This window comes from Microchirus variegatus (genome assembly GCF_963457635.1).
Source record: "Microchirus variegatus genome assembly, chromosome: 8".
In the NCBI taxonomy this organism is placed as follows: domain Eukaryota; kingdom Metazoa; phylum Chordata; class Actinopteri; order Pleuronectiformes; family Soleidae; genus Microchirus; species Microchirus variegatus.
This window is the reverse complement of record NC_139809.1, coordinates 4,062,300-4,088,687: the sequence shown is the minus strand read 5'-3', so window position 1 is coordinate 4,088,687 and position 26,388 is coordinate 4,062,300. Positions and strand designations below refer to the sequence as shown.

Genomic DNA, 26,388 nt, shown 5'->3' with positions numbered 1-26,388 from the left:
AAAGAAGCAGCTCTGACTGTAACTGGACTGTGTTCATGACCAGAGCAGCTGTAGGAGACGTGGGAACGGATGCAAGTTGATCACCAGCCCCTGCGTCTGACGAGCACCAAGGTAACATTTAAGCTGCTGTCACTTTGTTGCACATGACTTTATGGCAAGTTTACGGTTGTTAAATGTGTGTTTTTGCATTTTAATTGTACAAATTCCTATTATGGACTTGATTGAAACAAAGTCCGTGTCATTGTTATTGTCGCTCTCTTTGTCAGACAAAATGTTTCACAATGGATGCATTGCCCTAATTACCTCCAAAAATGTCCCCCCTTTTTTTTTTTTTTTATCTGTAATCTTTTTATAATCACAAGAATTTAACACTGTTATACCACCCAGCTTGGCACTGGTTTGTAATCTGTTCTCACCAAGTGTTTAGATAAGTAAAAAAAAAAAAAAAACAGATCAAGTACACTTTTTTTTGGGATTTCCAAACAAGGAAGGTGAAAGTAGGTACAGCTCTGAAATGGAATGCTCCACAGCAAGCTGCAACATGTAGTTAAAATCTTAATCAGTCACAGTCAGAAATGAACCTGAGTGTCTATGCACAGGGCTAGATTGGTGGAGAAAAGGAAGACGGTTGCTGACCAGACGAAAGACTGAAGCGGTGTTTATCAAGGAGGTAAACCACATCAATGAAGACATCTGGCATGGCGGTGTTCAAACAACAGAATGTGGATGATTTCTATGAAATTGGAGAAGAATTGGGAAGGTGAGTGTTCTTTAAGTTTAAGTGTGAACATGTTAACGCTCAGGTCTTTGATAAAAAAAATGACCCCTTCTTTTTTATGTGAGAGAATGCAGTGGTCCACTTTAATGGTTGTGTGCATATGAAGGTATGCAAACAGATGGCTTGTTAAAGCATGAAATGGGGAGTGTCACTTCACTGAGCTTAAGTAGGTTGAAGTTTACAGTGAGATTTTTAAAAAAAGGAGTTTGAAAGCACTCCATGAAAACAGGCTGTGTCCAAACCCAGGACTGGACTGATTTAAGAGTCCAGTCCTGGGCGGAGGCGGCTCGACGTGTTGAAGGCAATATAGTGAGGAGGAGAGTTCATTGAGCCTGTGCGCAGGGCACACATCATCAAGGATACTGAGAAAACATCGCCGTCTCCCATGGGGAAACACATTTGAGGAAGTGAATGGAGCGCACAGGTTGGATTGAGGAAACTGCAAATTTCAGTTTGCACAGAAGCACAGGTTTGGCATGTGCGCCGCATGTTAACAGACGAGGGAGGGTGTGGAGGGGGGAAAAAAAGGCCTGATCTGTGACACTTTACTCAGGGGTCAAAATATTCACTCTGCTGCACCAGTGTTTGCTGAGCTGACCACTGAGCAGCTTTTGTTGACACACCCTGACGGCACAAAACAAAGTCTATTATATGAAATGTGGACCGCTCCAGCTGTGTGCACACACTTTTTTTTATTTTTTATTTTATTGTGTTGTGTATTAAAATAAATTCCGGTAACACTTTACATTGGGGAACACATATTTACCATTAACTAGGTGCTTACTAACATGCATATAAGTAGCGTAGTAGCCCTTTATTAGTAAATATGAAGCATGTATTAACACCTTATGTAGAAAAAAATCTTAATTCATGTCGTAGAATACGGTTATGTAGAATAAGGTGTTAATAAGAGCTTAACGATTATAAATAAAGGGCTAGTATGCTGCTTATATATGTTAGTAAGTACCTAGTTAATGGTGAATGTGTGTTCCCTAATCTAAAGTGTTACCGAAACACCATTATGATTTAATCTGAAGGTCACAACATGTATGATGTGTTCAGCTTTTCACAGATGCAAATGAGCTATTTAGCTAACTCTGGTATAGAGCCGGTTCTGTACATGATACCTGTCGACTAAATGAGTTGAAAATACACATTTAGTAGTTGTTAATAAATGCTTTATAGAGTAATTATGAGACTTTAATCAGTTAAGTGACACGTTCCTGGAAGAGATCTGCAGAGTTGCTGGACTTTATCTATTCACAAACGTACCGATTATTGTAGAAATCCTTTATCAATGACTATGTAGAGCTGCGACTAACGATTATTTTCACAATCGATTAATCTGTCGGTTATTTTCTCGATTCATCATCTGGTCCATAAAATGTCAGAAAATGTTTATTAAAAAAACGTTGATCAGTGTTTGTCAAACTATGGAAATGACGATGTTCTTGAACGACTTGTTTTTGTCCACAAACCAAAATTATTCAGTTGTAATCATTTCTTTGTTATGTGGAGCAAAGAAACAAAGAAAATATTCACATTTAAGAAGCTAAAACAATGAGAAATCTTGTTTCATTAATGAAAAAAGCTTCAAAGCGAATTAATCTTTTATCAAAAGTACAGACGCACTAATTATTGTAGAAATCCTTTATCAATGACTAGTTATGTTCATGGTTGCAGTTAATTAACACTTGCAACACCTTCCTGGTTGACTGAAGATAAAAATGTCTTTTTTCACATTAGGACCACATCAGTAAATGACATATAACACGTATATTAAATGTCCTGTTGTGAACCGAAAGGTGATGCAAGTCGAAAAAAGCTGAAAGTCTAATGTGTGAATGTGTCTCTGTGTTGTCGAGCTTTTGCCTGAGACGACGGCTCGGCCGTGAGCCGAGAGCTTTGTGTGCGTGTTTAGCGTCGCTGTCGTCGTGAGAAACAGAAACTCACACTGACTGTGGTTAAAAAGCCGCAGGTGGTTGTGACTGAAGCGCGAAGACAGGATGCATCTGAAAATGTTATCAGTAATTCAAGGAGGATTTGTTAGGTTTCCTCGTATTTGTTCCGCGTTGTTGTGACATGTTTATAGAGGGGTTTTTTTTTAGGGAGGGGGGGGGGGGGGGTGGTGCAGACCAAGACCACCCTCAGTTTGTGAGAGCATCGTGGGTTGAGACGTTGTCCGCTGACCACTACAGTGGAACTGTTTCTTTATCATCATCTCAAGTTTGTTGGAAACGTTTGAAGAGGGGGGGCCAGAAACTGATCGATGTGTATTATTTCAACAGTTCCATGTCAAAATGGAACTGTTGAGCCACCACCCCCCAAAGGAAAGTCACTTCACATCACTCCGTTTGCCGACAGGTTTTAATGTCACAGAACTCCACACAGTTGCTCACGTCGTTTCTTTCCACTGGTGATGGAAAGTTTTCAGTAAACCGATCTCTAAAGTAACCCTTTGCTTGATGATGTGAGGCATTCGCTGACAAGTGTAAATGTCCTCCCCGTCTGACTGATGACACTGATGCTGACACACAGTGGGAAGTGTGTGTCAGTGTGAGCGCACAGCTGCCCGCGACCCCTCCCTGGTGAGAGACTGGTGATCCCGGGTGAACTTTTATGCAAGTGACCATTAAGGCAAAGTGGTGAGCTATGTGAACGCTACCTGTCAACAACAGATTTGTACTCGGCCATGTTTGGTCGTGACCAACACGCCATGTTTGGTCCGAGAGCTTTTCTATGCGTCCTGGTGTTTGCTAGATGCTGTTACTGAAGTTAACGCTTAAAGGGGAAATAAGTAGTTTATAGTGCCATCTAGAGGAGAGGCTGAAATTTACAACAAAGACCTGCTGCTCTGCTCACCCCCTCCCTTCCCTGAGCGCTACAGTATCCTCAGCTGGTCAAATGTCGTCCTCGTCGTCTTTCTCCGTGTCAGCAGATGAGGTTCGTGAGGCGAGGGAGAGGGCGGAGCTACCGCGGCCGTAGCAGACGAAGCGGAGAGAGTGGAGGCGGGACTTCCGCTACAAGTACAGAGACGCTTGTTTTGTTCTCTCGCGTTTGTCCTTACAGGCTCCGGTAGAAACATGGCGTCTCGCTGCTAACAGTGGCTATGCAACCGCGGTCCGCGGTCATGTTATTTTACATGACTTTTTGAAACACTAGGAAAATGAAACAAAAACTATTATACAGCGACTAGTCAATGCAGGAGCACATAATATATATAAAAAAGTGGATTATGGGTTATATAAACCCATAAATACTACATATTGTACCTTTTACCTTGTCACCACGGAGACGCCTCGAGCCTTCATACTTCTGCGTCGTGGTGACGGACGCGCGCTGCAATTTCCCGCCCGATCAGTAGGGGTCGCTGCGCAAGGTTGTTTTGCTTCTGGCTACAGTGAGCAATTGTGTCCGAGAGAGAAAGAGAGAGAAAGACTGTTGTTGTTGAAACAGTGGCCGTTTCTCACTTTTCTGTGTGACGGAACGCAGTTTTAAGATCATTTGAGGCGAGAAATTGGCCATTTAGAGTCTAAACATGTGTTGTGTGTGTTAAGATATGACGTATATATAGTTTGGCAGCGGCGTTATCGGCGAGGATCAGCTCCGCGTCTGTGGACGCTCGGTGCTCACTGTGAGCCGGCACAGAGCAGCGTCGCTCGGCCTGTCCTGAGGACCAATCGCAGCTCTTGCCGTCTCCGTAGTCCCTTGACGGAGTGACGGACACTTAAAAAATATTTCGTGCAGTCGGAAACGACGCAGAGGCTCTTCGACAGGCTCTGCGTAGGTCACGCAGAGCACTTTACGCAGAAGTATAAATTGGGCTTTACTGTTTCTTAGGGCGCTTTTACACCTATAGTTCGATTGCTTTGGTCCGCACCAGTCAGAAAAATGTTTCAATGTCGCAAACAGACGTGGGTACAGTTTGCTTTCACATATGCATAGTTCTAAACGAACCAAAATAGACCGCAAAGACCATCGGCACCGGAGCCAGACTAACCCCCCGATTTCCACAGGGCGCGTCACCGGAGCTGATCGCTGCCACTCTAATCAATGTGAGCATTGGGGATTGAACCTGGGCAGAGAACGGCACAAAAACGCGCTGCTGAGGTTCCAAGGTGGAAATCCAGGGTTATCCCGTATCTCAGGGGTCACCAACGTGGTGCCCGCGGGCACCTGGTAGCCCGCGGGCAGCCAATACGGTGCCCGCGGGCTCACTTCACTTCACCTCACTTGCATGTATCCGTATGATCTGTCAGTAAAATATCTTTGATATTGTTTATAAAAACTGGTAATCGTTAGGAGTAAGCACTGGAAGGAATGTGTATGCAGTTGAATGCATAATATTAATCATTTAAATGGTAAACAAACAAAAAAATATTATATGGTAGCCCTCCATATTATTTTTTACCCTTAAGGTAGCTCTCTGACTCAAAAAGGTTGGTGACCCCTGCCGTATCTCATATCCATGATGCATTAAATTAGTCCCATTTGGTTTGGTTGCTTTCACACCAGAGGAAACGAACCAAAGTAGAGCGGATAAAGCGGTCCAAGACCACCCCTTCAGGCAGGTCTTTGACCGGTTGATTTGGTGCGAACCAAAGGACCGAGTTTATATTCACACCCACGCAAGCCAAGGTGTGAAAGCACCGTTAGTCACTGTCAAGTAAAGACAAGAATTTCACAGGATGCTCGGTCAGATAGGAAGCGCCATTGTCTTTGCATTCCTGTGCAGAAATAAAAGGCTGGTAAACTTCCTTCAAATTTTGAAATAAATGCTAGTCTTGATGACCCCTCAAAGCTGCTTTACATTACAGTTCTGCCATTCACACAGCTCATCTATGCGCAGCACATGTTTCTATCACTCATCTTTCACACGCATGCTCACGTCGGCATCTAGACCCGTTCTGTATCGCAAGCATCTACTGCGATTGTACTGGTGTTTATTCCGCTTCTTGATATTCCTCTTGTGCCAAAAGTTTGCCGCCTAACTCCTCCTACAGTTTTAAGAAACGCCCCACACATCTTTTATCAAAATGTGCGGTTCGATCAGGAATCGTGTAACCGTGGCGACAAAAACTGCGAGTAATTTCCACATATACATGAATGGGAAACGGTTGGGGAAAAAAAGATCACTGTCGTCATACTTTAACGTAGAGAAGTGATTGAAACTTTAAACGGATCACAAGACTTGGGACTTTTTTGGGACCTAAGTCAAGTTTTAAAGGTACAATCCACATTTTCAGATTTGATAATGCAGGTGTTGGGGCTGCAGAATTTTGAAGATTGCTATGATATTGATGCGTATACTGCACATGCCCCTTAATAACTTTGGGGTGATTTCCATCAGTTTGTGCTCAGCACAGGCACAGCAGTGTGATAGTGACAGAATTTCTCCTGAGGGATTTACTGCACATATTTCCATCTCTCTGTCAGAGGACGTGCACGTCGGGGCTCCAGAAAGCACACATTCAGCTCAGAGGAACCACGTCGTCCCTGCTGTTTGGGTGCTCACAAATGTTTTTATTCAGTGGGGCCAGAATGAGGGAATTCCATGTTGATCTCTTGGACATTCCTAGAGTTTCTCATTCGACAGAGGTCATTTAATGACTCTCAGCAAAAACCCGTCCATGCCACGCCACACCAGAGATGCCTTGTTGACATTGAGCCACTTTAAAACCACGAGGAATCTGCAGCATGCCTCTCATCTCATCATGAGTTTTAGGGCCATAAATCGTGACATTTTATCGTAATCATGGGTCGTTGTGCATTTGTTCCCTGTATGTAGTAAAGTAGAACAGAGCTGAAATTAATTAATCAATTAATAAATTAACCTATCAAACTATTTTGATAATCGATTCATCAGTTTTAAGCTTTTTTCATTATTAAAACAAGATTTCTGATCGTTTTAGCTTCTTAAATGTGAATGTTTTTCTTCGTTTCCTTGCTCCACATAAAGCAATCATTAAAAGTTTATCATTTTGGTTTGTGGACAAAACAAGACATTGGAGAACATTTCCAGGTTTGACAAACACTGATCAACGTTTTTTTTTTTTTTTTTTACATTTTTTGATATTTTTATGGACCAAACGATTCGTCAAGAAAATTGACAGATTAATCAATAACAAAAATAACTGCTAGTTGCGGCTCTACAGTAGAATGTATGTTTTATACACTGTTTCCCTTTCCCCTTCATACTCAATGTTCAGATGATAAAGGCAGTTAGGGACAGGGCTTGGCCAATTATGAGTCTGGTTTTCATTGTCATCGCAGCCCTTGAGGTTGTTCAGAAGAGAAATGTGTTTAAATATTGGGCTGGCGCCACTTGTCCGAGCATTCCTCCAACCTTGGCTGTGGATAATAACCCTCAGCTGTCCAAGTGGAAACTCTGCGGAGAGACGGTTCTTTCAGGCCCACCGTGGCCGGCTTACAGCTAAGACAGTCGGCACGCCTGGCCCGCTTTGGAATACCACTCCCAACGTCACTGCTTTGCTCTGCTGCTGTTGCTCTTACACTAAGTAACAACACTGAAGTGATGCCTCGAGTCCCTCCGCCGACATTTGTGTTCTGCCCTTTCTTACATTTTGGGTTACAACCATCAACAGCAGGGGCTTTTCTGCTCTGCTCACTCTTGCTTAACAGGCAAATGTCAGCAACACACTGTTGCCGCGCCTGCCATGTGACCGATCCTCCCCTCAGGCTGCTCGGTGTCTGTTTGTGCATGTGGACTTCATTGGATGACTTGCCCTCCCTCCTTCACAGTTGAGTCACCTTTAACATTGTTAGATGTCTCAGAGGTGCACAGAGACCCTGTCAATACAACAGCAATAGAGGAAGCGTTTGGGATTCCTTGTTACACTGCTTCATCACCCCACCCTTCCTGTTGTTATTGTACCGCTGCAGCTGAAGGCTTGACCCTTTCTGTTATGGTGCACATGCCTCCCCCATATTATCTCATCCTATTTTTCTCCTGCATTCTCCATGGAGACATATCTCCACCTCAGTCTAATGTTATTGTTGGGTTTGTTGCCCTGATAGCATTAAAATAATACCTGATGAATACTTTTTCTCACACAAGTTTGTTAATTGTTATTCTTCATTGACTCACTAGTTAAGTTAAACTTGTATGATTTATGATTGACTCTCCAGTTTCCATTCAGTATCTACAGCATCTTTGCATGGTTTAAAAAAAAACTCACATGTGTAATTTCAAATACAGTATAATAGAAGGCTTTGTGATCTCAGAGGAGCTGCTCCCACATGTGACTGTAAACCTGAATAAGCACAGGCCAGGGTGTGTCTGCAAAGAGCAAACTGTCTCACACACGATCTGCACTAATGTGGTTAAGGTTAAAAAGTTGCTTTATGATGTTTGCATTTATCTAATCTCCTTGTTTGTTTTGTACGATGAGCTCGAGGTATCTCTGTGTCAACCCGATCTGAAAGTGGAAACAGTCAGGTAAAATGAGTACAGCGGGAGCGTAGACTGTATATAAAAATTTATATAGTTTTCCAGTTGCAAATGCCCACTCATGTGTTTTATTTACCTTTAAATGGGAACATAATTCACAAAATTTATGTGTTCTATTGAAGAAGACCTGAAATTAGCCATTTAGACCACTGACTATTTGGGCAAATGTTTATTGACGTTATAAAACAAGTGACTCATGGACTCCCAGTCACACAGAGTTCTTTTTGCAACTAGTGGAGTTGCCCCCTGGTGGATAACTGCTATTTCCATCCTGAAGACTGTCTTTTATCCGTCCTCTCAACACTCCTCCTTTGCACTCATCCTCCCTTTCCACTCATCTGCCTCAAAAGGCACTTCCTTTCTCCCCAGCAGCAACAGCACAGAGGAGGCAGGTGGAGAACGAGCCCTGTGAGCCAAGCTATTCTTAGCCCACTAAACACCGCAAGGGTGACAGAGGACACAGAGTGGACAGCGTCTCACAGGCACCCTGGAATCACTTTGTGGACAGTTCTATCCAAAATATATGAAATGCCTGCCAGTTACTATCTCCCTCTTCCTCTGTGTGTTCCTTCACAGTGGCTATAAATAAAAGGTGTCTGCTGTGATGTAGAATTTTTAGACGCAACCACAAGCTCTGATATTTCATCCAACTGTATATTCATATTTATATATTCAAAGCGTATCCGTCCTGAGACACAGAGAGACAATACCCTCGTGTCTGCCTGTTGCCTATTTGTGAGACAGGCAGATCAGTGACTAAGAGGTCACTTATTGAATGAGTCGTTCACTGCGCAGCAGCAGGAATCGGGGAGAGCTTCGGGAGTGTAGCAGTCAGTAACAGTGCTGGTCAGTTGCTCAGTTATGGGTGGAATGCCTCTGTAGTGATGTCAGAGAGAGGGGTAATACCTAAGGGAAGTGGTGTTGCACAACCAAAATTGAATTAGTTGAGTCACAGTCCGACTAAGTTGCTAAACAAGAGCAAAAGTGAAAAGTGAAACAATCATCCAACTGAGAGATGGGTCTTCAAGCAACACCTCTGTGTTCAAATATTCCGAGTCTTTGGGATGTTCCCCCCTCCAAACCCCCCCCCCCTCCGCACTGATCACTCGAGGATGGCGAAAAAATTTGGCTCGGAATGTTGCTTTAAGTGGGAGGACAGCGGCTCTGTCCACACTGCTGCTCTGTCTCTCATTGTGTGATTGTTCTTTGTCTGGACAGGAAACAGGAAGTGATGAACCACGTCGCAATATTTCTGCAGGTTTTGACACACGTCTTCCTCTCTGGAATCTGTCTTCACCTGCAGCTGTATCCTGTTGTTAAGTGGTTAGGAATTGAACTTAAATTGAAGTAGTTTTCTATCTGAAAGGTCCAGTGTGTGACACAAGTTATTAACAGAAATTAAATATGCCAATCAGTATGATTGTTAAGGGTGTCGTCACTTTAGAGTAAGAATTGGTTTTGGCCATTGGAATTAAAGCTAAAGCAGGGTTCTTGCATAAAGTTTTGATGGCCAAAACCAATTTTTAAATGAAAAACAACATCCTTTCTGGGATGCAAAGGCCACCATAGTTCCTGATGAACATTCTCGCCATTAGATGTCACCGAGTCGTCCTTTCAAGAGACGCCAAAGCTCAATACAAGTGAAGGATATCTGCTGATTTGAATACACGATGCCACAAGTTGTCTTATCGTTTTCTTTTTGTGTGTCTGCAGTGGGCAGTTTGCAGTAGTGAAGCGCTGCATAGAGAAGAGCACGGGCAGCGAATACGCGGCCAAGTTCATCAAGAAGCGCCAGAGTCGGTCGAGCAGGCGAGGCGTCAGGAGAGAGGAGATCGAGAGGGAAGTGAGCATCCTGCAAGAACTCCAGCACTCCAACGTCATATCCCTGCATGATGTGTTCGAGAACCGCACGGACGTGGTGCTGATCCTGGAACTGTGAGTCACTATGTGATTAGAGAACATGTCTCAGAGAATCCGAAATGCCTACGTGAAGTTGTCATATTTAGAGACTCAAGGGTTGAGCATATTATTTTATACAAGAGCCCCCCAAAAGCGTAATATTTCTACATTTAACCAAGTCACACATAGGGATGTCACGGTTAACGGTGTAACAGTAAACCGCGATACGATTTTTGACGATAATAATTACCGTCCTTATTTAAAAAAAAAAAGATTATCCCGGTGAATAACTGCGCCCGCGGTGTAGGCACCTTGAGCCTTTCCAGCGTCTCCGTCTGCTGAAGTTGCGGCGCAGGCGCACTCTGTAGCCTACAACCTGATGTTCAAACTTTATCGAAGCTGGAATCATGGCCGAAGGAGGAGACGACAGCCCTCAGGACATATACGTATATGAAAACTCACCCATAACAGTATAGCGTGGTACTGGCATCACGTCATCATCTCAGACAACTACTGTGTCTGTCCTGTTCTCTTTCAGCCGCTGAAATAATCCATCTGTTTGTTGTTTTTGTGACGATGAAGTCTGCTAACACGTTAGCATAAAGATCGCTACTGTGTCAATAATGTTAACATGATAGTACAGCTGCAGCGCGCACCGCCAGCATATTAAAAATGCATAGCTTTTAGGACTATCAATGCTTTCTGAACATATTCACACACTTTTTAAAAAAATACCGCGATAATACCGAAAACCGCGATAATTTTGGTCACAATAACCGTGAGGTTAAATTTTCATACCGTGACACCCCTAGTCACACACAGTCAGGCTGTTTATCTGGAAATCATTTATCATTTCTCCGGCAGTCACACAAACAGAGCCTATTTAACATAATGAACAAAAATGTTGTTTTGATATAAAAACCAAAATATGTCTGCAGTGCTGTTAATGTCTGTGGTCATGGCTGGTAAAGTTTTATCCTTGGTTCTAATCGGGGGCGTTTACTGCCCACAGAATACATTTTTTCGACCTTTGTTTGCTGAAAACCTTTGGCCAGAATCACATGTGCCAGAAAGAACTGAATGTCTCTCGCTGAGTCGATAATGCTTGGGTCCATCGAGTGCCTGGGAACATGGAGGTCCCCAATTAGGACTGACTGAAAGCTCAGTCCAATTAAAGCACGGGTGAACTGACAGCCTCGCTGCATTATCACACACTGAGCATCATTCACCTATTATGTTTTCTTTGTCCGATAATGAAAGAAAATCATGTGTATGGGACACCAGCTGGTCAGAGGATGATTTAAAAACATTTGCAGCCACTCAATGACACGAGACAGAGTCACAACAAGTAAACACATGTCTGGCATTCAGGTCCTGCTCGGTCACATTTCTGAGAAGACACTTTAGATAAAATGCAAGAGAGCCCAGATTACTGTAGCCCACAAAATTAGCCACCGAGTGTTGCTATGTGTTTCAGGGTCTCTGGAGGAGAGCTGTTTGATTTCCTGGCTCAGAAGGAGACTCTCAGTGAAGAGGAGGCCACTCAGTTTATCAAACAGGTCCTCGACGGCGTCCTGTACCTCCACTCCAAGAAGATCGCACATTTTGATCTAAAGGTACCGCATCTGTGCCACCGCCGGTCACACCTTAAAAATGTATTTCATCTTTTAATTCTTTACCTCAGCAGCAGCAACTCTGCTCTTACGTGAGGAGAAACCACGTGAATGACGTCTGTAGGCTGCGAGGACAACGTTTGCTTCAAACCTATCTTTGTTCTTTGTGAAGACATATACACATATATAAACAAAAACAGGTATCTAAAGTAATCTACATGTCAGCAGACCCTTGCTTGTCTGAATCACGCATCCTTCCTGTTTTTTCTGGCTAAGATCCAGACTCTGAGATACAAACACCACGAGGTTATCGCCTCACTCAGAGAGCAGTGTCACTGTCACTGCTGCTGCTGCTCTCTGAAAGTCTTGTGTTTGTACAGCAGCAGCTCCTCTTCACACTACACAAAGAGTTTAAACACAAATTCCTGGATGCATTTGCCTGGAAACTAGAGGCAGATTGAGAGTCATATGAGACGAATAACTATATTGGTTGCAATCTTTTTCTTTAATGCTTGCACAAAACGGCAGCTTAAATCAGGTAACCCGTGTCATTTATTGTTCTGTATGTATCAACCAATCTTGGCACGATAGAAAATCTGCTGAAAAACACACGTCTGTTTTTTTTTTGTTTTTTTTTATCACAGCCTGAAAACATAATGCTGCTGGACAGGAACATTCCTCTTCCTCGCATCAAACTCATAGACTTTGGGCTTGCACACAGAATAGAAACTGGGACGGAATTCAAAAACATTTTTGGGACTCCTGAATTTGTCGGTAAGTGTTTTGATGCAAGAGTTTGTTTACACTAAATGACTCTTATAGATGAGTCTTTGGCGTTTGGCTTGTTTGTGATGCGGATATCTATTTTCAGCCCCAGAGATAGTCAACTATGAGCCACTGGGATTGGAGGCAGACATGTGGTAAGATCCTTTAATTACACCTGACTCTGCTGCCTCTCATACAACAGACTGCAGTGGATTAACCTTGTGCTGTTATTCACAGGAGCATCGGAGTCATCACGTATATACTGTAAGTTGGCACGGTTTGTGACCGTGATTGGGGAATCTCGGTGTACCAAAAGAGATTATCGAGGAAGGTCTTAGAGTGTGAACGCGTGTGCGCTGTCGTTTCAGTTTGAGCGGCGCGTCGCCCTTCCTCGGTGACACAAAGCAGGAAACGCTGGGAAACGTCTCTGCGATGAACTACCAGTTCGATGAAGAATTCTTCAGTAACACAAGCGAGCTTGCCAAGAGCTTCATCAGGCAGCTTCTGGAGAAGGACACGAGGTAAATGACAAGACAAAACAGCTGAACGGTCAAGCCTGGCGATCCTTGTACAAAGCCTAGGTTTCACTGCCATAAATCATAGTCTATAAAATGTGCGAGTGTGATCCAGATGAGAATGGGTTTACAGACAGTCCCACAGAGTTCTAGATCAAAGAGTGGAGCTCATGTGTTGTTGGTATACAAATTGATACACTAAACAAGGTAATCTGAATAAACCTTATTTACACCAAAACCCGACTACCTCAGGCAACACATTGTGTAATGCCAGTCTTTTTGGTACAACGTCATCCTCTTCTTCCTGCGTATATTGCTTAACAAAATTAAAGGACTTTCCAGAAGCGAAATATTCCCGTGAAAGTTACACAAGTCGGAACACATTCCTGAGAGTTTCACGTCCTGATGTTTGACTGACTAACTCCCTCTGTCCCCCCCAGTGGAGCTATTTGGGTTTGTGTTTACTCAACTGCCGTTTCTCACTGTGACGATGTTTTTCCCATCATTTCAGGAAACGGTTGACCATACGAGATGCCCTAAATCATCCCTGGATTAAGGTATGCACTTCATGTATTATAGCATGTTGTTGGTATTTTGAATAACTCCGGTTATCAGCATTCCACACACACACACACACACACACACACAGCAGTTAATGTCAGACAGTTTTTTTGTGTAAAAAAAAGATTCCAAGTTCTAGGACACTTGTTTTCTTGTTTCTGTCACTGCAAAACCCACCAAGCATTGCAACACTGGGAATAGCACCACAAATCTAGTCTTTGTGTCCATCATCATCATCATCAACCAAGCACCGAAGATGAAGCAACATCTCACTAACTGTGTTTTGGCATGGACATTTGGCATGGACAGCAAATGTGTCATGTCATTAGAGGTTCACTCCAGTGTTTTCATCAAGCATGAAACCAGGAGACTAAACACACTCAACGGGAATGTTTCTAACGACCATGGCTCTCACTGTAGGGTCACATACTAATCCTACAGTACCATGTCTGCTGGGATTTTCACCACTGCATGCGTGTCAGAGACAATGCAACATCCTCTCACTCAGTGTCCTTCCTCCACCCTTCGGTCTGAAGTCCGGCGGCCACACGGTGGAGGACAGCGCCGAGAAGAACGCTGAGCAGCTGAAGACAAAGCGCTTGAAGGAGTACACAATCCAATTGCATTCCAGTATGCCCCAGAACAACACGTATGTCAACTTTGAGCGCTTTGCCCATGTGGTAGAAGACATTAACCAGATGGAGACGGGGCTGTCGAAGGTGGCAGGAGCGCATCACACTCTCCAGGGAGACATAGAAGCGCTGCTCTCCATCTACAACGACAAGGAGGCCTGGTACAAGGAGGAGAGCGAGACCGCAAGGAAGCAGCTCTCCCAGGTCCGATACGAGTATCGTAAAGTGGAGGCCACCAGGAGGCTGCTGCAGGACGACATGAAGGCTGTGGACGCCGGTCTGGAGAACATCGGCGGGAAGTATAGCCAGAGGCAGGAGCTGAACTCTGAGTTACAGCGGCTCCAGGAGGTGATGAGCTCTCTGCATCCAGAAGGATCCAGTGACAGCATCTACAGCGGCGGCCTGACCGTGGATGTGAAGCAGGCACTGAAGGAGCTACTGAGTCAGTCCTGCAGAGGGGAACTGTGTCCCGAGGGCAAACAGCCACTCAGCGAGTCTGGTTAACAGGCACAGACTCTGAAGTTCTTAATGCGTTTGTGACAATGAGAAAATCTGTTCAAGACACAAGGTTTTGTGGGGTTTTTTTTTAGAATCACAAACATTTGAATGTATATTTGTTTGCTTTCTTGACCAGAGATAGATGATGGAGAACACTGGTACTGTAATATTTCACGAACAAGTAATTAAGCACATTGGTTTGAACATAATGAATTATACTTAATTTAAAGCGATAACAACACATGTTGATTAAACCTGTGCACTGTTCTTTTTTAATAGGTTTGGCTTTTAAAAAAACATTTAATCATAAAGATATTGTTTATGAACGCATTTTCCAGATAAAGCCACAGGATCAAAGGGATGTAAACGTTTATCTCAATTATTTATTTTCTTAATTCTAGTGTATTTTATTGACTATTAAGGCTTTTTGCTACAAGGGTTATTCATTTGTAAAGTAATTTGTTGTCAAATGATTCATAGTATTTTTATGTATTCAGATAGGCACTTTTAATGAAGGTTGAATTTATTTATTTGCTTTTTTATAAAGTATTGTATTGCTTTCTTGAAGATGTTATGAGACGTGCAGACAGGAAAAAACATCCATGATAAGATTTATCATATATGTGTTTATCAGTGTTTCCTTTCATTATCAGTGTTTTTTTTAGCTGATATATGACACGCCTCACACTTTTGGTCTCATGTGAACAGATATTTGCCAGAATTATGAAATAAATTTGTATTATTTATTATATTTCCAAAAAATGCTGTGCTTGGTTGTTAAAATCAAATGTCACTTTGTTTCCTTGTTGTCAGATGTCAGATTGTACAATGACACCCAGACTAGCTTTCAGTTTCTGGACTTCATTAAAAAAAGATTTGAGATCAACATTCTCGATGTGTCTCTGCAGCCTCTGAATCCCAGACAGGCCATGGTGAAGAGGTTGTCAGTGGTAAACTTGGAGAACTTTAGGCGACAGTATGCCAGACGCAGGTGGAAGGTAAAGTGCAATATTCAAAGCATTGCTGGATTATTTGTCCTCTATACAACTTCACCAATTCAATCATTGAAGTGATCTCGATTCATTTTTGTGACTCGTTTTCATCCGTTTCTACAGTTGTCCTTCAGAATTGTGGCTCTGTGCAACCACTTAACGCGGATCATGAAGAAGGGCCACAAGCTGCCTGAGCAGGACGGGGTAGGAACGCCACACACCACTCTTATAAAACTGACATCACCCCGAGAAATGAAAGACAAACATCTGATTTTACAAGGACGTGACCCCTATAGAGGGAGAAGCTGAGGGGGGAAAAAAGTATTTACGAGGCCAAAGTCTATCAATCTTTACACCATAGCAAACAGTGAACAGCATTCCTGAACTGCATGTGCTGTTGCTGTAACAAAATGGAAACTGTAGAAATTTGTATCCTTCCTGAATATGTCTTTTCTAATCTACAGTTCAACTTTACTCTGACACTTGAGGTCAACGGTTTAGCTGCAGACGACGACTCGGCTTGTTACTTCACGAGGGAAATCACACTTGCCCACTATAGCACAAGGTGTTAGTGACAAAACAAAGCTTAAGAATGATCAATGATACATTCGGTTACTTTCCATTGGCAAACAAGAAAGAAAACACCTCTCCTTTAAACTAGAGCAGATGTTTTTAGGTTGCATACTGAATATTTTTCATATGACTACATTTTCTGTAATGCAGCGGAGATGCAGTGAATCTCAAGCAGAAAAACAAAAAAACAATGTTTGAATGCTTAAATGTTCTCAATTTTCTCAACAGATCATCTTTCATTTACCACAATAACAATAACTGTTTCTAAATTCAAACTAGTTATAAATATCTATTTTTGTTTATTTTTCGTTTTACTTTCAGAGGGATTGTGAAAGTGACCACGAAGAAGACATCCTGAAGAGAAAACCGAGGACCAGAAAGAGAAGCAGCACTTCCTGAAAGCAGCAAAGAGCAGCACACTGAAAATGTTCGGTGATGTTTTCCGGTTGCAGCACAGTGACTCTGTGTGGTTTTTTATAATGCTCACTATTAGTGAGCAGTGGACATACACATAGCCAGTCACATACACAATCGGCCTGAACAATGGCAGGTTACGCAACATTTTCACCCATTAAAAAGCAGATGTTACACTTCAAAATTCAAATGACCTCCTTTTATTGTCATTATTACCGAGAAGTCAGTGTTAACGTGCACGCAAACATCGGCAGCTTCCTCTAATGAGGTCAGTCTTACGAGTTCCTCAGCCGTTTGTTTGACACCCGAGTATTGAGACAGTTCAATTCTTTTCTTTGTATTGTTGGTGTCTATGTGTGTGAGGGAATCTTTTAAGAGGTGAACTGTCCACAGCGTTGACAGATGAAAGGGTTCAGTTGTGCAGGACGATGCCATGGTCACCAAATGTGCTTTAAGTACGACAATGTCTGTGTTAAACACAGTGTTTATTGTTAGTTTCCACATCAACAATGATTCCCTGTAACTTTTCCATACAAAGCTAACTGTGTATTGATTTGATTATAGGATATATGGATTTCAGAGAAGAAAAAAAAAAATCCTGTCAAATGGGGAAATTGTTCATTTTATGACATCTATAGTTAAAGAAAAAAAAGTTAATACATACTTTATGTGCTGCAAATTCCATTGTTGAATATTTTTGATGGATATAGGTCTTCTTGATATTCTTGAAAAATATTTATGGTGTAAATAAATACACATCACTGTAAGCCAAATGTCTTAAGTTCAATTTTACCCCACTGTCCTATTTCCAACACACAAACACTTACTTCTGTTTAATTGTATGTATTGTAAATTTTTGCTTTTGTGTAATAAATTAATGAACATGACTGTTTGAGTCTTTGTTTTTTGTTTTTTTTTAATAAATAACATAAAAAATGGTCTCTAATGTAATGAACTATATATTATTATTAACTGTGATTCTGCTGTCAATGATGAGTTACGATCCACACCATGAGACTAAGAACATGCTGTTGACATTGGCTCTTCTAACACATCATGTCAGTGGAACTTGGCCGTAAACACATTATTGATTCTGTGAACATTAGCGGACACCAAGTGTAACCGTACACGTCTAACAGTTTTTCTTCTGGCCACTGTTCAAATATTTGGTCTCACAACAGTGATGTTGTTTGGACCCAGTTGGGTTGAAGGAGATTAGAGGGATGATGTGACCTGAACTAAATACTTTTCTGGCAGTGACACTATATAGGCCAATTCCACACAGACAGCGAGAAAGGAGCCATAATCAACAAGTGGGTCAGAAGAAAAGCCTGGGAACAATTGAACAATATGTTAAAGCATTAAAGGCCAAGACAAGCTGACTTTTTAAAGGGATAGTTCACCCCTTTTTTTGAGGTACTGACACGTGGACTCTCACTCGTGCTGAAAAACACGGCTGTCAGCAGGACCACAAGATTTATAAAACCTTACAAAATAAAATCTACAGCTAAGTAACTTGAACCCAAATTTACAGTCTCTTTGTAAACCGCTCAATCACTGCACCAAAGTCCAGAGAAAGTTCAGTAAATAAAATGTGCTATTTCGCAAGTTCAGAGACGCATACTTATTTACATACATGCCAAATGACCGTATACAAGCTATTAATTCTTAATTTTGGGCAGTGAGCTGTTTACAAAGCAACATAAACTTCAGTTTTCCAGCTAGAAAAGGCTTTCAAAAACCGAGATGAAGTGGGACACGTCACAATATCTGATATTTAAGCAACGGTAGATTTTATTAGATGAGTCATTTTTTTAAGACGCTAATACAACATCTGTTTTTCCCCCGTGTCCCTGCTGAACTGCCATGTTTTCAGTGGAGAGTGAGTGTCTGCATTCCAGGCTGTGGAACTTGGCCATGACATTGCGAAGGCAAAGTCAATGCTGAACCTGCAGAAACCTGAACTGTCCCTTTAATGTTAAGTATGTGTTTGATTCCTCTCGTCTGATAAATGTCATTCGAAAAGAGCAGCACTTGTAAAAAAACAGGATAAAGCTTCTCTCTGATTGCTTTAAAACATATTCATCAAAGTAATTGTAGTAATAACAGGGGAAAGGCTAACATTTTAAACGCTATTAATATGTTTTCATATTCCAGCATCTATGCAGACTCGGGAGGTCGTGAAAAAATAACACTGTGTATTGCTGAGGCGATCCAAAAAGAGGGGATAGATATCAGTTCAGAATGAGGAAGAACAGTTCGCAAAATGGAAAAAAGAGGGAATTTCTCACTGGAGGTTGACCTCAAACAGACTGTTAAACCTCTCCTTCTCTGCAGTGGTGATGGCTAACCCTGGATTTCCACTGGACGCGGAACGGCCGGGGTTCCGGGGTTATGAGGTGCAGTGTGAAGGGGAACGGGAGGAAGAAACCAGAGCAGGGGGAGACTGGCAAAACCAAAACACACCAGTCATTCAAAGTGTGCATATAAAAATAATACTAATTACACCAGTGTGATATTCTCTAGTCCTTATGTGAGCACAGACGCACACTGAGCGACTCTTACGTGTACACATACATGTACAGTAGTCTGTCTCTGTTAAATGACAACACATGAATGACTGGCATGAGATCAATTCCCTCGTCTGTATTCAGGTTTGATGGAGTCTATCTCCAGGCTGGTGACTGTAAATATCTCAGTCATGATGTCTCACTGAAATATGAGCTCTTTGTCTTTTTGTTGTCGTCAGTAGAGTGAAGTGACAGGCCTTCCAGTCATCAACGCTGCGTCTGAAGCATCTCATGTGTGAGTCACTGCTGGTATGTTGGGATCAAATGTGCGGTCGGGGCAGCGAGTTATTGGGATCATGAGATTCCAGCAGACTTACAGTGAAATGACCCGAGTGTCCACAAGGACAAATAAGGTGTGCTGTTAGAAACACTGTGTGTGTGTGTGTGTGTGTGTGTGTGTGTGTGTGTGTGTGTGTGTGTGTGTGTGTGTGTGTGTGTGTAAGATGAAGCCTGTCTCCTTCATTAGCAGAGATACAGATGTCTGTGAAGCATGTCAGACTGTACCACGCAATGAGACAGGTAGAATGTTTTACTGTAAGTCATGCCGATGATTGGCTGTGGTAACTTCCAAAATAATAAGCATATTTCGAGTTCCAGGGAGCTCAGTTATACTGCATATACATGATAAAATATCTAAAAATATAAGATTTCTGCAGCAATAGCACTGTGACTCACAATCTCAGGGTATTTGATTTAATTTAATTGCAAACTGAGAATCAAGTGACACTGAGGTGAGTTGCTTTTCCTTTCATAGCACTGCCACCTAGTGGCCAATGCACAGAATATTTTTTTAAGGCCGGTAGCGTTACGGCCCTGGGCCTGGCACCCATGTGGATATGGAATTGTCTTAAATATGCAAAGGTTCTAACTGGTAACAAACAGGTCATAAAGAACATGATTCAAAATCACAGCACAATTTAGGGAGGTGTGTTAAAGTTCATAAATCCAACAAACTATCATTCTTTACACTAGATATATTATGCAACCCAGGTCTCAAGTCTCCCTGAGACTTTCTTCAAGCAAAACACCTGCTGTACTTCAGTGCTGCGAGCCACATTCAAAGACAAACAATAACTCTACTTTATATAGCCTTACTACCCATATTGTTATAAACAGTGCTGATTACAAATGAAAGGTAGCACAAAGCTGAAAGTGAAATGCATAAAACAAGACATCTCTCATTTAATCACGTGACAGCCACCTCCACAGTATTTTATTTTAGATGAACATGTGAGGCCTTGATTTATTATGGGGATCATGGTTACCAGGTGTGTAGCCCTGGACACTGACGTATATGGCCTTAATCCTGATTGTAAGTCTCACTTTATCTGTGCGATCACTGGGTCATAGTCAAGCTTGATGATCACTCTGGAAATGAGCTCCTGGGGGCTGCTTCCATTATTCATACCTACAGGAGAGTGCGGTCGGCTTCCTATTCTTGGAAATTAGATTTAATGAAGGGTGGTCACATTTAGGCTCCGTGCTCAATATGTCACTGCCTGGCATGCCTGTATTAGTGGCTTCACCTCCCTCACACGTGCGTTATTCTCAGCAATCTACATCCTGTATGATTGGACACAAGGGGGAGAGACGGGTGTTGGACAACGGGATTCTGATATTGTTTACAGCTTCTCACCAACAATATGTTTTGAGTTTTTTTCTGACATTGTTTTAAAGTGATGAATGTGGCAATGAAAGCAGTAGCATTCTTCATAATTAATGTGGATGGTTGTTCTTTGTGATCAGTTAATGGTTATTATTTAATCACAACATTTAAAGTAGCTGTGGAGAAGGTATTGTGGTCAATATATATCTACATTTCTCAGTCGGGTCCATGGTGTTTATACTCATATGAGAACTGGGCTAAAATGCCCTATTGTTCCATTATTCAAATTGTAGCTTGTGTCTTCCATGATGATCTGGCCCTAATTCATATTTCCTCTTTTGAAATTCAAAAGAAAGTATTTTTCCTAGTATAAAAAGAAACTGCACAAACTTATGTCAAAATTGAATAAAGAGATTTCAAAATAAAATTCACGATGTCAAGGACAAAACAATGAAATAAAAAAAGCAAACCTTACAAATCCTAAGATACCTTACAAGGTAATAATATCAGCACTCTCTTGACACCTTGGATGTGGATTTGTGTTTGTGAATAGTATGACATTTGTAAAAGTGAAAATTGCATTTGTGAAATGTGATCCCGCATTCACCAGCACACGCATTCCTCGCTTTCCAGTTACGAGCTTTGAGACATTATTTGTCTCAATAATACCTCGCTTCATCAGCAGGTGGCAGTGTTTTAGTAGCTAGTAGAATCTAGCTCAAGTGACGCTGAAGCAACACACTCTCGCTTCAGCGAAACATATTATATACCGTTTCTTTGTTATTACACAGATTTTTCAGGTTTCGAGGTTACGTTACGGTTACTGTTATGGTATGAATAGGGTTAGCGAGTCGTGACTCTGATCTCTGTGGTCAAATTGGCCACACTTAAATTTAGAAATTCAAATATTTCTCAATTATATGAAAATATGCCACAAATATGGAATTTTATTGTTGACTTGCGCTTGACCACAGTCCCTAACCCTGCCCTACCTATAACTGCAACCGTAACGCAACCTAGAAACCTGAAAAATCTTCACAATAACAAAGAAACGTTGGATCATCCGCTCACCAAAGGAATAGTTTTCTCTGAAACTGGAGTACTTGAGCTAGATTATACTTGTAAAACACTGCCACCTGCTGATGAAGGAAGGCATTATTGAGACAAATATAATTTCTCAAAAATCCACAACTGTGGAAAGCGAGGAATGCGTGTGCGGGTGATCCACATATGCGGAATCACATTTCACAAACTCAATTTTCAGTTTTACAAATGTCCTATTATTTACAAATACACATTCATGTTTGTAAAAAATCAATATACTAGTTACACACGGAATTTGTGGCTGTCAAAACACACATGTCAAGAAATCAAGAAATACTTGTGAATCACCCTCTCTGCATATTACGGAGCCCGGCTAGGGTCAGGTGTGGAAAAAATAAAAGTCATTTGTAAGCTGTTCCCTCAGTTTAGTAAACCGTGCCCTCGGTTTTGTATGCCACTCCTTTGACAATTAAAAAGAAAAAATCAATAACAGCGGTAGTCCATATTTTGAAAACCGGAAGTTTCCACACGCTGCAGTAAGCTCGCAAACGTATTTGACATAATGTTGGTAATGCAGGCTTACTTACCCACTGGACTACCGCTGTGTCTCTGATTGTTCAGGTGTCAAAGGAGTGGCATACAAAACCAAGGGCACTGAGGGAACGGATTACTAAACTGAGGCAACAGTTTACAAACGATTTTTATTTTTTTCCACACCTGACCCTAGCAGGGCTCCGAACACATTTAAAGGGGAAGTAAGTAGTTTATAGTGACATCTAGAGGAGAGGCTGAAATTTACAACAAAGACCTGCTGCTCTGGTCATCCCCTCCCTTCCCTGAGCGCTACAGTATCCTCAGCTGGTCAAATGTCGTCCTCGTCGTCTTTCTCAGTGTCAGCAGATGAGGTTCGTGAGGTGAGGGAGAGGGCGAGCTACCGCGGCCGTAGCAGACGAAGCGGAGAGAGTGGAGGCGGGACTTCCGCTACAAGTAAAGAGACGCTTGATTTGTTCTCTCGCGTTTGTCCTTACACGCTCCGGTAGAAACATGGCGTCTCGCTGCTAACAGTGGCTATGCGACCGCGGCCCGCGACAATGTTATTTTAAATGACTTTTTGAAACACTACGAAAATGAAACAAAGAATATTATACAGCGACTAGACAATGCAGGAGCACATAATATGTATAGAAAAGTGGATTTTGGGTAATATAAACCCATAAATACTACATATTGTCCCTTTAACCCCGTAGAGCTGAGCCATAAACAAAACAACACACGCGTATGTTTGTTAGTACTCACGAATCCCTGGGTATGATTCGTAGTGGACAATGATGGTAGTTTCACGAAGGTAATGGTAATGGCAATGGAGATGACGATGAGGATGGCGAGGGCAATCACAATTCACTCGCACACAGCAAGGAAGTCCAAAGAAGAAAGAAAAACAGCAGGGCCGTCCGTTAAAACCCCATCTCGACCTCTGTCGTTCTCCAACCTTCGTCTAGTTACAGGATATTATCCCAATTGAGGCACGATTATACACGCTATTTCTTGTTTAATTAGCATTAGCTCCATATGCTACCGCTAGCTAGCATGACGCTAACCAGGTTTCACATCCAGTCTCTTATCACTATAACAGTTAGATATAGCACAAAAAATACCGGCATACATATGATATTCACCTCTTGCAGGTCACACAGAAGTTTGTCTTCGACCGACGAGTAGTCATCAACCTCCACGAATAAAAATGCTCCTTCGGTCGAACTCTCTGGCGTCTGCGTCTCTCTGTCGCACACCTGCTACACCACACACTACCCTGCGGCACAAGTCCCGCCCCCTTGAACAGTGACTTTACCCTGATTGGCTCGTGAGTTCGACGACAACCAATGATAACACAGAAATGACATGAATGACAGAAAAACAGGTAACAGGTTAGGTTACACACGTACACCGCTTATTTATCGTGTTATTTATATCTCATTTTCTCTCGGAACGCTGATATTTTATAAAACGTAATAGTCAAATTTATTAAAACTGTGCATATTATATAAACATTTTAGCACAAAATTGTAAAAAAAAAAAATTTAATTATAAACTTCGCTTTTTAATCATGAGCTTTGAACACATTTTATTGTATTTTTGTTTACCTTTCGCCCCAACCTGCCGAGGCAGATGCTGAACATCCAACGTTATTGTTATTGTATTAGTATGTATGTATGTATCTATGTATGGATGGATGTTATTATTATTATTATTATTATTATTATTATATTAAGTTCTGGTAATTAGATTGCAATGTGTGGCAGGTTGTTCTGTGAAGTCTCGATGATCCCTTACACATATAATTGGTCTCTAAGGCACCAAAGCTGCACAGCTTGAAAAACTGCATAGACATTAACCCATGCGTGATGATGTTGGCGGTGTAACATCAGTGACAGCTGACCACACACTGAAAGAACACAGAGAGAGGGATCTGGATTTAATGTCTCTGTGAACAAGTTGTTGTCAATCCCTCATTTATTTATGAAATCTAATTGGATTAAATGTTTCATTGTCTCAGTTAAGATCATTATTTCTACTGTGAAGAAGATCTGTGCAAAATTGTATTTTGTTGATGATTCTTTTTTGTACGTACATCACAGGTGTGATCGAGCGTATTGTTTTTCTGGGTAAAGTGAGTCATCTTCCATGGAGTTTAGGTACACCCCAGGGCGTGACACTAAACCTGAAAATGCTCCTGGATGTGGCATTAGTGTGTGAATGGGTATTTGAATCGTGTGTGACAGAAAAAGCGCTGAATGTGTCAGTGGAAGTGAACGGGGAAAAGCCATGGTTTGAGTTTGAGCGCTCCTCAAAACTAGAAAAGGACGTTATGAAACGTATATGCTCTTTGAACATTTCTTATAAAAGGGCAGAACATAACCTATCGGAGACAAGAAAATCAATAAGATGATAGTGAGCTGAAGAGGCCGCTGACGTCCACATCACTCATCGATACACTTGGTGGTTGTTTTGACTCAGACACCAGGATATTCTCACTGCGATATCGGGATGAAACAGCATCCTTATTAAGCCCCTTCTCTCTTAAGTGTCGTTTTATGCACATCAAAATCCTTTTGAATGGAAATAATAAGCCCTTAAAATGTATTTTAAATTGTCTCATTATTGGAAAAACTCTCCCAGGGAAAAGCAGCATGGGTGACAGTTTTCTGAGATCACTGCCCCCTTTTTATAAACTGGTTATTTACTTTGTTGTTTTGATGGACCATGATTTTGCACCCAACCACTCAAGTCACGGTTAGGCTTGAAACCTTTGTGCACTCAGATACTGACCAATCTGCTTGTAGCAAATTTATCTTTGTACCTTTGATGACCGAGTGGTCGTGACTGTAGTTTTGTTTGTTTTTGTTGCAGGCTTGAAGACTGCAGTCGTGGTTTTCTTTTCACACAGTGGAGGTCGTTTGTAAACAGTGTGTGGAGTATTTTGAACGGTCCGCAGGGGGAGATGCTGTAATTATAACCCTTCAACTCTCTGCTCGTACCGAGGAAATTAGACCTTTTATAGCACGAAGTGAGTCATAATGTTTTTTTGATGTGGTAGTTTGGGCGATTTATCAACTACCTATTTCTTTCTGGAAAGTCTTGAAAATGCATAATATGGACCTTGGCTCCCTTTCAACGCCATGCAGCCTTGTCATTTCACAGTCAGTAAGAGCTCAATTCAAGGCCAATTTACAATGAAAGGGTGGCTGGAAAAATTAAGCACTCTTTATTATTCCTCCTGGCTTTTTTGCAATTGGAGACACTAACCCATCCTCCTCCCCTCAGGCTTTTTTCCTGCTCTCCCACTCGTGTTTGAATCCTTCCAACAAAAGGCTTCCATCTCTGCTCCTCCAGTAATGATTAGTCTTTGTAGTTTTGCCCACACATAGCCGCCACAAAACAATACTCTGACATCAATCATTTTTTTTTGTGCGAAGCGTGACCTCTGCGAACCTTTAAAATGGAAATAATTGTGTCTTTTTCATGGTAATACCGGTTCAAAATGTTAACAGGTAATTCTATAGTGCCACTGAACAGAACGGACTGTACTGTATTTTCAGTGCATGTAGATAATTCATCAGTGCAATTATGATGCTTTGTGGCACTTGCTGTTTTTCCTTAGCACATGACCTGCCTTTTTAAGGGTAACTAGCCCCCAGTCATGCAGAAGGACCTTTCAGTTGAAGCAATTTAAGGATTTTTTTTTTTTAGTACAGATAAGTATCCTCAGAACAGTTTAATTAAAGTACATGCACTGATAATGCTCCATGGCCTGTGTTTGTGTTTGGTATTCATTTATCTGCAGAAACCTCCCCCTTTGATTGCATTCATATTCATTGCCATTCAACTTCCCAGCACATCACATGGTCACATGTCGGCAGCCTTTTCACTGCAGCTCCCTCACAGATCTGGATGAGAAC

General features: G+C 41.8%; 1 protein-coding gene across 1 annotated transcript; it reads left to right on the top strand.

The window, feature by feature from the left end:
- The first annotated feature begins 61 nt into the window (after positions 1-61).
- On the top strand, positions 62-17,587 carry dapk2b (death-associated protein kinase 2b). The gene is made up of 12 exons (XM_083893582.1): positions 62-111; positions 600-760; positions 9,963-10,184; positions 11,626-11,764; positions 12,406-12,535; positions 12,633-12,681; positions 12,764-12,790; positions 12,895-13,047; positions 13,553-13,598; positions 15,641-15,730; positions 15,848-15,928; positions 16,619-17,587. Exons 2-12 carry the CDS (start codon positions 684-686, stop codon positions 16,694-16,696), a joined length of 1,092 nt encoding a protein of 363 aa, XP_083749708.1. The 5' UTR covers positions 62-111; positions 600-683; the 3' UTR covers positions 16,697-17,587.
- The last annotated feature ends 8,801 nt before the right edge of the window (positions 17,588-26,388 follow it).